General features: G+C 38.9%; 1 protein-coding gene across 1 annotated transcript in view; it reads right to left on the bottom strand.

Moving 5' to 3' along the window:
- Positions 1-15,591, bottom strand: part of unc5da (unc-5 netrin receptor Da) — a 220,560-nt gene extending 204,969 nt beyond the window's left edge. The window contains exon 1 of the mRNA XM_059357890.1: positions 15,501-15,591. Coding sequence (XP_059213873.1) covers positions 15,501-15,591 — 91 coding nt within the window. The remainder of the gene's footprint in view (positions 1-15,500) is intronic.
- Between the last annotated feature and the right edge of the window lie 944 nt (positions 15,592-16,535).

The following is a 16,535-nucleotide window of genomic DNA, read 5'->3' as shown; positions in this document are numbered from 1 at the left end:
GTCACCAACGGTGATTGCAAAATAACTCCGGTCCTATCTATCTCAATACAAAATGAGACGACTTCTCACTTGATTTATTTCCTCATAAGAAATTCTCATGACATTATGGTCTCAACCACTAGTTTCAAGTCTTCTTCAGGACAATATGATGTTATTTGTGAAAATAATGGTCCCATTTAGAAGAAAATAGATAATAAAGCAGGGTTTGGGGTGTGGCTACCTTTAATTGACAGGTGGCTAACACGGCGAGCTGTCAATCAGGATAGAAGAAAAACAAAACAATGCTTCTCCACGGCACTGTGTACATCTAAACAGCTGTGAACTTGTTTATCATGTTTTTATCTCAGAACTCTGACCCTTTCACAGTGTGTTTTCATCTCATGAAAGTTTATTTGAACATTTTGTTAATTTAAAAATGTCTTGATCAGCGTTTGGTTGTACTAAAAGACACTCCAAGAAGTCTGCTGCTAAATTTTGCAGTAAGTAACATACATTTTGTTTAAGCATTAATAGTTAATATTTAGATGCTCCCATCCTTGCACCACAAACAAAGATGACGACAGCCGTAACACCGAACTCGATACTTCGAATGAGCAGTCCACAAACTCATGGGTGACGTCACCGTGACAATGTCCATTACTTATATACAGTCTAAGTGCCTGACTGCACAATAATGGCATGAATGAATATGATATACAAAAATGATGCTTCTTATTGCTCACTTCTGAAAACAGAAAGTTTATCGGGATAGTTACAAAATATATAAAGGGGTTATAGAACCTGGTCAATATATACATATACATACATATATACATATATACTGATTTTTTATTTTCTCAGTTTTCATTTCTAGAATTGGTTGAAAGTGTTTTACATTCTGTGGATACTGTTTAACAATGTACAATAATGTTAAAATGTTAGTCATTTGTTCAGCTTTCTGTGTACCTTTTCATAGACATATCACAGCAAAAATCTGTGTACAATCTACATAGAATCAGTCTATTTATATTATAGCTAAAAAACGTTAAAAGAGATCACTATATTGGCTGCCACATTGATTACTGTGAATTTTTTCACCACTGAAATCTATATCATAGTCGTGCTAATGTGATTTTTCCAAGATAGAGACTCAAAGTTGTACACCCAGAGATCTTGCACTTTATTAATAATAGCATTATTCAGGATTATATTTAAAGACTTAGTCATAGTTTCCAAAGAGATCACAATGTGCTTTCTTCATACTGAGAGATAATACGCTCCAGTTAAATGCTGAACAGCACATCCACCAAAGGCACACACACATAAACCAGTAATTTAAAGTCTAGTGTGTTTGAAGAGCTTTGTAAATGATATCTATGGCTATTGATTAAGTTTAGGCCCTTCACATTACATTAAGGACTCTACCCCATCTCGAGGAAACGCTAAGAGTGAACAGAATCCCTTAGAGATGGGTCATGACATCATTGGTTTATGTTCTGTGTTGGGAGTGTTCTCCATTAGCCCTGAAAAACAAACCCGCTGTTCCTGTAGGTTATCGTACACCTTGTAGGTCAGCAGAGAGGGAGCTGAATGTCAGCGGTATATTCCCTCAGTACGTGAGGGCTACAACAAACACTGTATCCAACAGACAACAAAGACAAAAAACGACTGAGCCCGACAAAGAAAAATGAACACACACACCCGCACACATACACTCGTAGACAGTATTCTTAAAGCTCAAAAAGATGGCAAATTCTCTAATCTTTTGCAAAGGTCAAGAGCCTGCTGTAGTCCGTCTTGCACTTAGCTGTCTCCGCATACAAAAAGGTTTGTTCAGCAATGCAATCATGACTTCAGATTATACTTATTCTTACTGTAATTGGATGGATAAAGCAAAAAAGTTTTTTTTTTATTTCAATTCTTTCATTTTTTGTTTGATTGCTGGCATTCATTGGCTGAGACCAGGGAGGCCAGTGTTATCGACTGACTATGGATCAGGTCCACTCCAGCCTGTAGGCTATTAGGAGAGCCAGCAGTTCAGACTCCTGCCCTGCCGTTCCTTAATTGGTCCCCTCAGAAGCCCGGGCGCACACAAACTTCACAATCACACTGGAAGATTGTACTGGAGAGAAAAGAGAATCCCTGTGTGCAAGCCGCTTGGCATCGATTAGCTCACTCTATCACTTCAGTTTCTTCTTCACATTTTTTCATCTCATTTCTTTTCACCTACAGATTACAATCAGCTGGGGTGGTCTTTGAGTAAACCATACAAGTCGAGATAAAGAGCAGTAGACAGAGGGGAAAATGGCTGGAACAAATGGGAGATGACTCAGGACTGCCTACTGGGTAATTGGGTTTTATCCTCTCATTTTATCAGGCCTTGTTTTGGATTACAGCTATACAACACACACACATACAGGGAAAAGAGAAGGATACCTCGACATTAGCAGATCTCAAGATAACCGATTAGGAGTGGGAGAATGAGGCCGGTGCTGCAGTCTAATTATGATACTCCACCCGGAAAAAAAAACAGCTTGACCATTTTCTGCAGAAAATGCTGGGCTTTTCACTCCAAACAGAATCTGGTATCAAGGTATTGGACACAGTCCGTAAACACAATGCACACAAAAATGTCAACACAAGATGCTGCGACACAATACCTTGTCTTTTCTGTTTCCGCATTCTAATTCAAAGCATAGTAATTTCAACCTGACATTTCAATTTCAGACGCTTCTACAATTCAGTGCGTTGAATATGGATCTTGTCAGTACATGTGTACGCTCAGGTTGGAGACCACGACAGGATGACAATTGCAAGAGTCATCCAGCAGAAATACTGTAGATAATCTCGCCCTGTAATACGCAGTGTTTCACACCTATTTCTTCTGTCACTTTTTTTTTTACAACAAAGTGGTGCTGTTATAAAAGTCATTTATGGCAAACTACATCACTCAATATAAAAGGTTTATTCAATACACAGCCACTTTACCAGAGCAGCAAGAACACTAGGTTCAACACAGACTGTCACTGTGACGTCACCCTTTGGTTTTAAAGCTTTGGCTTTGGCATTTTGCCCATTGACGTCTTGCTTTACATCTGTCTTTATATGGGTCTTCTGCAATCAGTGCAGCACAGATCAGCACAGATTGGGAGCGGTAATGATCATCATCAGCTAATGCTAGTACTGTCTAGGTTATCTTGGTTAGAAATGGGCAATCATTACTTAAACTGAACAGTCGACTCCTTAGAGTGTCTTCTAATCAAACCAAGCAACTAAAATGTTAACTTTCAACACAAAAAAAAATGGTGAAAGAGTAAAAGTTTTAAAATAAAAACAGTGTGCAAGTCAATCATAAAGCCTAAAGCATAAAGCCACGCCCTAAAACATAGCCTCATTTTACATCCGTTTTACTCTAAATTGAACCATAATTTACTAAATGAGTACCATGCTGAATTGAAGAATTGGAAAATAAAAGCAATTGGCACCATAAATTAGTTATGAGAATGTAAACTAAGATAACAGTGAACAAAGTGATAAGTCGGGTCATTTTCCTATTGACTAATGAATATATGAAAGTGGAGTCGATAATTCTACTCCTCAAAGAATTGTCACTAGCACTTATTGATGCACTAATAGCTCTTATTGCACTATACCTTGATTGTTTGCTTTTATTCTTCCAGTAAGTCGCTTTGGATAAAAGCGTCTGCTAAATGACTAAATGTAAATGTAAATGGAGTGAACTGGAGTGGTGGAGTCGCCCCCTGCTGGCCATTATAAAGAATGCAGATTTAAGGCACTTCTGGATTGGCTTTAATTTTCAGGCTCAGGGGTTGATGCTTGGTTTAATGTGGACATGACAAATGAAAAAGTTGTTTTCAAGCCTTTCTCAGTAACCTGCTCAATACCTATTCTATGTTTAGCTAGTGGTAGACTGATTAATTGGTCTACCAATTAATGCCACTTTGAGATAATAGGCATGCACTCACAGGACTGATAATTTATTCATATTTCACTGAACCAAAACCAGGGAAGGCCACTACACTTAACGTTGTTTATTTATTTTTTAATTATGCAAGTTGACTGTTGTCAAGTTTAATTTGTTTATTATCTGTGGACAGTTAGTTTTCCATTTAAGATAAGTGCACTGCAGAGTACAGAGATAATGCAATCAATCACAGTGTTAAATAAATATTATTTGTGTCTCATTTGTTATTGTGATAAAAATCGTTGTATTTATCTGCAAAAAATACGAAAAAAAGAGGTTTGGATAAGGCTTGGGGGCCTTCTGTGTGGAGTTTGCATGTTCTCCCTGTGTCAGTGTCTGTTTTCTCTGGGTTCTCTGGCTTCCTCCCACAGTCCAAAGACGTGCAGCTTAGGTTAATTGGTCTGGACTCTAAATCGCCTTTCCCCCCCCCAATGTCAGCAGGGATTGGCTCCAGACACTCTGGTTAGGATAAACGGTTACCGATAATGAATGGATAAATGAACGAACATGCTATCGGCATTACATTATCATTAGGATTTACACATACGCTGTACTTGCATCATGCTTAAGTGTCTCAGAGCGTCAAAGGACTTGGCATGTTTTCATTCCCTCAGCTTGGGAAATGAGTCCTGCAGTTTAAATATGGAAACAGCATGAAGCAAGTTTTTTTTTTTTTTTCAGAATAAACTATACGCCTGTAATGAAATACAGTAAAGGAACATGTTACCCAGTGTGACCATGTGGTTGTTTAATGTGTTTTTAATAGGTTTTGGATAACACTGGCACTCTATAGCTTGGGGGCATACAGTAAGGTAATCATACAGTGGCTACATGGAAATACTTGTTAGGATAAATTCATTGGTCTTTCTGTCTTCAGGGAAATTGTTCATAATAAACAAGACAGCATAACAGCAGCATTAATTCTCTAATTCCTAAATAAAGCACACTCGTATATATGAGCTCTGACTATATAAAGTAGCTTTCATCAGCTCTGGGGTTGAGTTGGTCCAAACCAGCTAAGATGAAATGAAGCAGAAATAGGCAAAGCTCTTTATTGATTCCGCTGTCTGTGAGGTGAAACAAAAGTAGTCTTTAAATGAATGTAGCCACATCGATGCACAGAATAGATGTTATCTATCTTAATGACAAAGGGGAGTCCTTGGCTGAAGGGGAACCTCATCAAAGTTACACATGCATAACCTTGCCGCGGTGCTCAGAGAGCAGAAGAAAACACACAACCTTATGTATGGATAAACATTTAAATTCAACTGTTCAAGTCATTAACCAGTGTCAATAGGCAAAAGGAACGGAATTTAACATGGCTCAGGAAGAATGTAAACAAAATGGGATATTTGTTCTATCCATATTTTTTCACATTTCTGTTTTAAAATGCTTAATTCATTCTCATTTAAATGTAAATCAGTAGCACAAATAGAATTTTTGGTTTCTCATTCAAATTCATATTAAGCAAATGTGACCAACCAGCAGGCAAAGACTGCAGGAGGTTTTTCAGCTGCAAATACACCAAAAAGAAGGTGGACAAAAGCAATATACAATGATTCAGAATCCCAGAAGCATTTAGAATAGGTGCAAATGAAAAGAAAAAAAATGAGGAATCATCAACAATCAAAATTGCCTGCTATGAAAACGATAAAAAGCAGAACATGCTTCAGTAGGTACGAATATGACCGCAGATAGAAGGATGCAAAAGAACAAAAAAATGCTTGTGTTCTGAACCCTGGTCTGCGTTAGTGTTCAGAGTTCAGGGAGGGCTGGAGCGATGGTGGAGCATTAGAAAGAGAGGTGAAACTCTGCAGCCCTGACTTGAAGAGTGACATTTTACCACCGAGCAATCCAAGAGGAAAGAAAAGAGCTGCTGCTGGAAGGACAGCTGACCAGTGTTGGCTGATAGAGGCTTCAGGGGTCTAACTGGGAATGGAGGGGAAGGGGACAATACAGCAGCCAAGCTGCGAGATGAGCTGCACGGAACGTTTAGTGAACTTTGAACTTCTGATTATTGAAGACGCTGCCCTTTTTCAAATAAATCCTGCCTAATAAAAACAAAAAGGCGACAGCAGAGATGAGCAGTTAGAGAGGATAGGTGCAGGGAGTCAGTGTGGCTTTGAACAGCTGCTCCAAACACAGGTGTGTCTCTTGTCCCACTGGGTTAAACATTTTTGTACTCAGTAAGAAGCATTAGACCACTCACATGTTCTTACCAAAGCTCTCTCCCCAAGGACAAACTGCAGATTCAACACCTACTGCACGATGAAATCATGTATTCTAAGCATGATTATAGCAGTTTATATGGTCAGAAGATTAAATTAATATAAATATGTTCCAACATAATGAATTAAAATTGTATTTAATTATCAGCTGGATGATTAACATACAGGTTTACTCATATGATTATTTCAGCTTCATTGACTCCGTGGTGCATATTAATTCAATTTTATTTTTAGAAAAACATGACGTAAAACTTGACACACTGATGACATTCAGTGTTGAAGGTGTTGCTGACTTGCACACATTTCTTCTAGCTTCCCATGCAAAAAATGTAATAATGTAATGTCCCACTGAGGGTAACAGTGATTTTCTTTTTATGAGTTTTAAGTTTGAATATACTTAATCTTTATTATTCCTTTATGTGATTCCAGTGGCTTTAAATCAGATCCTGCTGTCTGCAACTGTGTCCTTTTTTTGTTAATACTGCAAAAGAAACTAAAATCAGACATTTTTGAGTCCCATAGTGGCTTTGATTAAAATCTTTCTTCTCAAAGGTTGATTTTGACCGTTTTTGAGGCTCTGGGAAAAATTGCCTATTATTGCAGTTAGTTTTGTCTGAAAATGCTTGTTTTTTTATAGACTTGAGAAATCTGGATTTTAAAAACACATTATTCTTTAATCAAGTCTGTTTACTGTGGTTCAAAATTCAACTTTAATGTATTTTAGTCAGCAAAGACAACACTTCTAAATCTTCACCCTTTGTCTGCAGGACTGTGTTTCTTTTGGAAAACACCGGAGGCATCTTCAAAGACCAGTGGAATTCCACTTTGTTTTATTTTATCAATGACAGAGCTTTGTTGGTTTTACAACATTGCAGTCACACATGACTACAGAGAGATATTATGTAGACTTCATGCACCGAGAGGGACTCTTAAATCCTGCATCTCTGACACTCACAAAAGCACTAAATAGCCATTGAGAACAGACAGGGCTGCATGAAATATAACCAGGCATAGTGCTTTTCTGCAGCTTGGGGTGTCATCTGAATTTTTATTTTTTTTTTAACTACAAAAGGGAGCTTGAATTTAAGTTGAATTTCCCAGATATATAATGTATAAATAGTAATAAAATGGAATTCTATATATAAACACATTTAGTGTTGTGAATACTAAAAAAGTCGACTTGCAACCACTCCTGACCACTCCTCTTTGGTCTGTGTAAACAGCCTGCTGTTATGTCCTGTATGTTTTTTTGTCAACATTAATCAGGTGACTGTTCGTCTCAGCAGAACCAATCATGGCTTCCTAGTTGCACCGAGGAGCCCAAAATTGTATGTTTTTAACAGTGTCTAGATATTCTAAAATATTTATTTTTGGCAACGTTTTAGATGAGACGTGTAGAATGAATTTGACAGCAATATCACAATTTTAAGCTTCGTTTTGGTTACTTTTACAAATGGAGACTTTTGTAACCGATGATCTATTCAAGGACTATGGGGAAGTTAAAGTTTCAACGATAATGCCTGATTTTATAGTTTCTTTCTAAAATAAACAGTGTATATTTCGCGTTTGTTTAAAGAAAACATGAATTTCAGAGGGTTAAATAACAACCATGTCCTCAAACATCCGTGTCCCCTCACTGGCCTCAAATCATTAGAGATGTACATTGTCAAAGCTAACATGGTTGATGGCTCCAGCATATGCAGCCATGACCGCATGTGTGTCATGAAGTATGCGGTATAGGGGCTTTACTCCTCCTGAAGCACACTAACAAGGAAATCAATCACATGTTTGCCTCTATGGATTTCTTACATTTTTCATTGTTGATATGTTTCCAATAAGATCAGTATTGTCATGTACTACGATCTATGCTGAAGTCTCGCTTGTGACATAAATGAAAAGCACTGATGTCTAAATGTGTTCTTTTTGACTTACATTCATTATATTTTTACAATCAACGACAAAAAATTGGTGCATGAATATGTTCACTTCTGCATTTCAAAACACTACAGCGCACACACCAAACAAACCAACAGTGAACCCTACTTTAATCCAAAAGTCATTAAATATGCATTTGCTTTTGATTACTCTTGAAATTAATTCATCAGGGAGAGCAGTGACAGGTGCTCGCTGTTACTGACAAACTACTGTGGCAGTTACTGATAACATGAGATACTTAAGTATTCTGCACCGTAACCCTCCTATCCGTCTCTCTCTCTCGCCGTCTTTCCTTCTGCTTTTTTCTTTCCAACACTCCCAAACGCTCCCTTGTTCTGCCTCTCCAAGCTCAGCTCTCCTTTCTCCTTCAGTCAGGTGAGGTGAGAAATGATACCAGAACCAAAACATTTGTCACAGCAACAATCCACTGAAACTAAATTACATTGGGAGGAATTGCAAGGGAGGAGTGGACAACAAGAAAGGATGAGGGGACGGGGGTATTTATGAAATAAAATCGCTTTCGAGCAAACAAAAGTGCTACCCAAAGGTACAAACCGAGAGAGACAGAGAGAGAGAGAGAGAGAGAGAGAGAGAGAGAGAGAGAGAGAGAGAGAGGAGAGAGAGAGAGAGAGAGAGAGAGAGAGAGAGGAGAGAGAGAGAGAGAGAGAGAGAGAGAGAGAGAGAGAGAGAGAGAGAGAGAGGTGGGGTGTTTGGCATTGAAGTGAACGGTGTATGGTGTGAATCTTGCCTTTGTGGCGATGCCCTTGAGTTAGCCAGTGAGGCATTGAATGGTGCATTGTGGATGGGCAGTTATCTCCAAGGCTTCCCCCTCAGTGTTATTAGAAAACACATGACAGCAATGCTAGCTCTTATCGAACAGAACGCTTCAAGGCTGTGGAGACGAGGCTGAGAGGCAAATCTGCAGCAGGCGAGTGAAATGGCAACATTTGACACCCTGTCATTCTGACAGCATTTGGCCAATCAGACCATACAGCAGCCACTGTGGTGCATGCATGCAAACGTTCAGTATGGGTGCAACATGTATAAATGATGCTGAGTGATGAAAGTATAATCACTGTGTAGTATGTAAAGATTAATATATGATGGAGATGCCCAGAGCTCATCCTAAGAAATGCAATCAAGGCCAATCTGGACCATGTTTTAATCAATGTTGGCTTGAATAAACACGATAAAATGCCAAGCCTTTCATTACTGTACTCCACTGTCCAGAACTGCCTGCTGGATTTTCACTGAATATGCCAGTAGAATCAGAATGTGCCTCCTTGAAAAATGTGTCCAAGTGACTCCAAGTTCTGACAGCCATATTTCAAAAATACACGGATTCCCTGAACTTAATTTTTTCCATTTCTTATTTAATCTTTTATCTGTCAGTGGACAAGGCATTCAAGTAGCAGCTTCTCATTTTTTGCCAGTGTTAACTGTTGCTATCGCCGGTTAAAATGACAAATGTGGCTGGCAGCAGGTCGGCCAAAGGTCATTTGTTAGAGAAGAACCTCCACTCTGCAATGCCACTGTGCACTTGAGATGGGAATGCATGTTTTTGTTGTTCCAAGTAGAGCTGGGCAATATAGCCAAAATCTTCTCTCTGGTATTTGTCAACTCATATCTCGATAACAATATATATCATGATGATATGCATGCATTTTCTTGGTAATTCGATAAATAAACAGTCTATATGACTAGTAAAGCTTAGCGAAAATCAGCTCTATGGTTCGCTCCAGCTCCGCTCTCAAATGAGAGGATAAAAACGTAAAGCATAAATATTGCCATAATGCAGTTTAACTGCTGGTTTTCTGACATTGTGATAAAAAAAGATATGGATACATTTATCCAATAGACATTTGTAGATTTTGTTTTAAAAATATACATCGTCACATTACCCAGCCCTATAGTTCCAAGAACTCAAACAGAGTAATACATCTTCTCATCTCAGCTTCTCATTTTTTGCCGGTGTTGACTGCCGATACCGCCGGTTAAAATGACAAATGTGGCTGGCAGCAGATCTTAAACGCCACTGTGCACTTGGGAGGGGAATGCATGTTCTTGTTGTTCCAAGTAAAGCTGGGCAAAATCTTCTCTTTGGTATAGGTCTTTTCATATCTCAATAACGATATATATAATGATCTACATGTGGGTTTCTTTGGTTATTCAAAAATTTTTTGTATATTTTGCATTAATGTAGTTTGGCTGCTGGATTTCTGACATTGTGACAAAAAAAGATAGGGAAAAAAAGCTTACTCTACATATTTTATCGTTTCACAATACATACATGGTAGCCCTGGTTCCAACAACTCCAACAGAGTGATGCATCTTCTCCAGCAAAACAATCTGGCTGATTAAATTAATTTCAGGAGTGACATTCTCAGGACCTGTGGATCAAGTACCTTGTGAAAAATAAGGTGGGTGGAATTCAGTAGTCTTCAGCTGTATTTTTTAATGTGCCAGATAGATATTTTATCAGCATTTTAAATATCTTGTTACTTTGCCCAATATTAAAACACTCTCAGGCTGAGAATCAGGGTCAAAAAACTAAGTCATGACATCCCTAAGCATACTGACAAAAAAAAACTAAACAATGTAATGCCAGGAATAGCTGCATGTACAATACAACAAAAGAGAAGAACTTGATTGCTCCAGTAATCTATACATAACCACAATGGGATTGAGCAGAAATACGAAGTTACATCAACAGATTTATAATGAAAGCATTGTTTTTTATTGGAGCAAACAAAAGGATTCTGTTCCAATCAATCGTACCTCTCATGGGAATACCATGTACAAAAGCTCATCTATTGACCAGATTCCAAAGTCTCAATATCCCATAGATAAAGCAAAAACAATAGCTATTTTATTACTACTGCAGCTCCATCCAACACAGACTCTCATCACAATTTATCAGCATAATCTGTGTTTATTTCCAAGCAAAATATCTTTTCTTTGCAAAATATTCCCAATCACTTCCCCATATTTCATTTTGCAGCTTTCTGCTTTCACTGTACACCATATTCCCGACCATTGTTTGGCTGCTGGTGAGCTTAGATCCCTGCGACTGTGGAGAAGAAGTGATGGGAGAGGGGGTTGGTGTGTTGGATAGAGAAATGGGTTCCCTTTGAATAATGCAATAGCGAAACTGGGCAATATGACCACCATGCGATCTCCTACAGAATAGAAACAACTGTGGATACCAGCCCATCTGTGCTCGTGAATTCATCTCATGTGAAATGTCAGTTAAATCAAAGCTGGAGCTTGAGAAAGAGTCTGGCAGTCATTTTTTTGGGATAAATAAAACATGGCAGAGATGACTCCATTGCCCTTTGTTCCTCTTTCACTCGCTCCCTCTGTTTCTATCTTCAGTTTTTTCACTTGCTCGAGCCAAGATGTGTTTTTAGCAGCAGGAGGTACAATGGCATCAGCTCAACCCTCCGCCACTACGGGCTTGTCAAGTTTGATTAAAATGAAAGCAAATGTACGTTCCAAAAATTTAAATGAAACTGTGTATTGTGTTAGTATCTTACAGTGCTGCTGTGTGGTTAAGATGTTGACATTCAGAGTGGCGGTTATCCTACCTAACCTACTGTTCCGTGATCTAAGGTCATCCGGGCGCCTGTCATCTGCTTTTCGTGTGGTTAGAGAGTGGTTGCTCGCTCCAGGCTGACCAGTTATAGGGCATAACAGTGTTGTCATGTCAGTGTCACTGCACAGGGGTACATTTATTGATTTCACCCCAATAACCTTATATAGCCCATTAGGAACTAACTGACATGTTAAAACAAGAGTCTATCCAATTAGTTAACTCAAGTATCCTGTTTTAAAAGGATAAGAGTGGCATTTTACAATATTTTTGTTCATGCTGAAAAATCCCCCCAAAAGGACCAAAACCAGAAGGATAATAAGTACGGATATTAAACTTATACATACAGTAGATAAAAACATAAAGCTCAAGAGTTAAATCTGACAAGTCATTTTAGTATTTTGGCAAAATTTACAGCAGTGGAAAAACAGGTTTTCGCAAATCCTGACCAAGTATGAAAACTTAATCCAAAGTGGTAACATTATGGTAGGATTTGAAGGAATTATACTCCTATTCATATGCAAGTAAATGTCCTACTTTAATCATTGAGTGAACTTTCAATCTTTGGAGCCAGCTTGGGCAAATGTCCAGAGAACGCTGCAAACATATTCAGTAGTTCAGTTAGAGAAAGAACAGATTTGCAAATAAACTAATAATGTGATTTTTCAGCATCACATAGGTTCCAGTAGCAAAAAAAAAAAAAAAATGTTACGCAATGCATAGGCTACAATTTGTGGTAATGTCCTTGCACAGCTTTGTCTTAAAAAAGTTTACATTTCTAACATATTTCCTCAGCTTAGAATCTGTGTCATTCATACATTGACTGACTGTAGAGTGATTTAGCCGATTTCAAAACTCTTTCATAAACTCTGGATCAGGTTGCATCTGCAGCATAAGATGCTATCACAAAGAGCCTACTTCGAAACATTGAAAACTATTTATTAGGCCCAACATACTGTGCATTGCAAACTCCTTAATCCTGCCTAGCAATATGTTCATCTTTAAGAGCTTTTAAACTTTACTACCATGTATGTGTCAAAGCTTCATTCCCTTGTTGTCGGAGGATCTGCTGCTTTGTCTTATCTGATAGTATTCATTGAATATCTGTAGAGTCCAGATTGGTGAAAAGAAGCAATTTAATATCATCATGTTGCGTTTTTAGGAAATTGTGCCAAACAACTGAGAAAATAATCTACAAATTAACTGATAATGAAAATAATTGTTTGTTGCAGCCATAATCTGCTAACCATTCGGACCATGCTTCATGTTTCTGTATTTTTCCATTGAACTGAAATCCACATGTGAAATGTTAACTGTTTTTAAGGTTGGCTTCAGTTGAAATTTGACAACTGAGCATTTGTTCAAATCATGAATAGCTCTTTTTCAACATGAAAAATCTACAAAGAAATTAATTTACTGTTATTAGGAACTCATGTAACACGCCTACGAAGCCGCAGTCCTTCATGACTGCATGACTCAAATGTTACTGCACTGCCATGTGACAAGTTACATCATGATGAAGATGAATATATTGCATTGATTCTTCTTTGGACAACGACATAATATTTGCTGATATCACAAAGTCTGCCAAGATGTGACTTCGATTTGATTCAAATCAAGGTGCCTGCTATCGTTAAGAGACGATATAAATTGACACATTCAGTTACATTTATATCGCAGCTAAAATATCCAAGCTCGATACTTGATAGAAAAGAATAAATAAAAAAGTGGGAACTTCAAATAACAGGCATAATTTAAAGTTGATGGTTATGGAAATTTTCCCTTTGCATTGATGATATTTGATCGTCCATCGTTGAATCAATACATCAATCTAGATCAATGCATTGTTAGACCCCTGGTGACAAACTCTACATACATATAAACATATCCAAGCTGTGGTGCGCTTGCTCACCCTGCCCCCCAACACACACACACTGCTGAACATTTCATCAACCTCCTTGATTCCACCTGTGGGCCATGATTCTAGGTTTCTCCTCCGGGGTAAGTTTGTACTTGTCACTTTTTTGTTCTCTCAGTGTGCTAAGCTTTAAATTGTATGCTTGCAGGTGAATGATAGGGTCCCATTCTTGCAAGACATGACGAATAAATTTGGATTACTGAATTATAACCTTGCTTCTAATTGAGAAATAAATTCACAACTGCGGGGGGAGATAGAATGTGTATGACTGGAGAACCTAATTCTTATTTCAATCATGCTCCATAACTTATCTTTGCCTGTATGTTTTACATTATTCTGTCAATTTTTTGTGGAGTCTGCCTTTTCCATTTCATGTCATTTAATTTCTGCATAAAGTCTTTGACTGTTGACATCCATATTATTGCACAACATAAATATTTATTCCGCAGCCTGGCAAAGAGCCATCGCAGACCCCACTTTAAACCCTGGCAGATGTAAAACAACATCTACCTATATGCAGCTTATGAAAACTACATATGCACGCACAGGCACATTTCACTTTCATGCACTCACAACATTATTGTTTTTCCTGCCAAGGATAGGTCACTACTTTCAAACTGCATGCAATGTTTTACAAAGCAAATGTGGCCACTGAGGAAATGAAATGCTGGTCATGTAAATGCAATGTGAAGCCAGTTTTGAAAGGTTACATTTAACGCCTTTCAGACTAACTAAAAGAATAAAATAAAAACATGACAAAACCCTCCTGATCTCTACATGCAAAGTTGCCCCGAAGATACATATGCATAATCTAATATTTATGCTATGCAAATTTCAAAGTTGAAGCTAATTTCAGAACTTGGGATGCAAAAATGAAAACCTTGGGGCTACTTAACTAATTGACTTGCAAATGCATCTTTGTTTCACTGCCATGCGAGCTAAATGGATGTCAATAGGTCAGGACAGATTCACCAGAAGAAAAGGGGAAAGATTTCATGATGGTCCATTCACCATTGACCAGATGGAAACATTTTTTAGACAGTGCACAAGTTCTCAGTTTGCTCTCAAGCTCCCATCACAAACATATCAGATAAATAAATAACCAATGTGTGCATTACGACTAAGGAAGACACTAAACATTTTGACAAAACTAGTCAAGTCGCGTTTCATTACTATGATTTTTTTGTGCATGCCTGGGGACTATATATATATATATATATATATATATATATATTCATATTAAGCAACCACACAGTTAAAGCTACCAATAGCAACTAAGAATTGAGCACAGCTTTCAAGCAATCATCTCCATATTACCATGCAAAGTAGTAGGCTACACTGTATTTTGTGCGAGCAAAATAGTACAGGCACGCTACCATCCTCACCACTCCTACTGATATTTACTCAACAGGACGGCACATTCATAATGAAACCCCTCCTAGCATTTGTCAACTAAAAATGCAAAGAAAAAAAACTTGAATTGTCAAACATTAGTCGCTGCGGTTAAGATATGGATTTGCTCTTCCTTCCCATTACTGCTGAAACGTGGCAAATGGGAGCAGAGCGGATATTATCTCCGCTGTTATCTGAACAAACCGGCATGCTTAATTACAGTGCGTTAAACTCAAACACATCAATCTTCTCATAAAGAAGCACAAACAGCAGCTCACAGCTCAGCGTGCGCGCGTTGCAAATAAAACAACTTCATAATTTCAAATGCTGGGTAAAAAATGTTTTTGGACACACCGGTTTCACTTTTCAGCACCCAAACACACAGCTACTGTCGAGGCATACACTGGAGTTTCTTCTCCCTCCCCATGAGATAAAAGCATTCAGCTCATCAAAGAGTGTGTTTGTGCTTACCTCTTGCTAACGTGGCCGGGAACTGCGAGCCGAAGAGAAGAAGCACGAGGATGCCAAAACTCAGGTAGCATCCTCCTGAAAACTGTCCCATCACTGCTCGGCGTGTCTCCCTCCCCGTCGGGTCTGGGGGCACTGGCCGCGGGTCTCCAGCATTTGTCGCCTGCCTCGAAGCGCCCTCTAAACACGGTGGTTACCGTAGCCTGCCCGCCCGCCTGCCCACCCCCCACCTTCCCGCGACAGTTCGCTGTTGTCCAGGTGTTGAAGTTAAGTGTCCGCCGCCAGGAGAGCCGTCAACCCTCGCGGTATCGCAGTGCGGAGGGGAAGGGGATGGGAAGAAGTGGTGCGGAGCTTTCGGCAGTCCGCACTCTGCTGCGCGAGAGTGGAATAATTACAGAGCGCGCTCGAGCCGACAGCTTTTCGGAGAGAGAGAGCGAGAGGAAGAGAGAGGGGAAGAGAGAGAGGGAGAGAGAGAGGGAGAGATGGGTCTTCTCAAAACCCCTGTGGACCTGTTGAGAAATTACAAAGGTGTGTGCGTGCATGTGCGCACGCGCCTCATTTGTGAGAAAACAACATCTTTCAATTAAATCTCCCCTCTCCACCTCCACCCCCTCCTGCTTTGTTCCACCACATCTTCAGCTACCCCCCAGCCCTATTTTCTGGACAGAAATGTGGCCATTGAAATCGACACCACTGCCTTGGAGCTCTTGCCAGTGGCGTTGTCTGGAAAATTACGTTTTTACTAATTAATGCCTGTCTTCAGCCTATGAGCATATGGCCTGTGATTGGTGTCCAATTGCCAATTAAGCAGGGGAGTAGCTCAGTTAAATGCAGCTTCTTCCTTCCAAATATCCCTTTTCAAATGATTTAATTCATCCTCACAGTGTTTATATTGGAGTGATCAGCTTGACGGAATATATAAGCAGCGATGGGGGATATAGCCTCTTCAGATCCTTTTCTAAGTGACCATACACTTAAAGTATAACTGAAAAAGTATTCTAGCATTTAAAGTTTTCATTTTCAGATCAATTTTGGATT

The sequence above is a fragment of the Centropristis striata genome, chromosome 19 (assembly GCF_030273125.1).
Source record: "Centropristis striata isolate RG_2023a ecotype Rhode Island chromosome 19, C.striata_1.0, whole genome shotgun sequence".
In the NCBI taxonomy this organism is placed as follows: domain Eukaryota; kingdom Metazoa; phylum Chordata; class Actinopteri; order Perciformes; family Serranidae; genus Centropristis; species Centropristis striata.
This window is presented reverse-complemented; position numbering and strand designations above follow the sequence as displayed.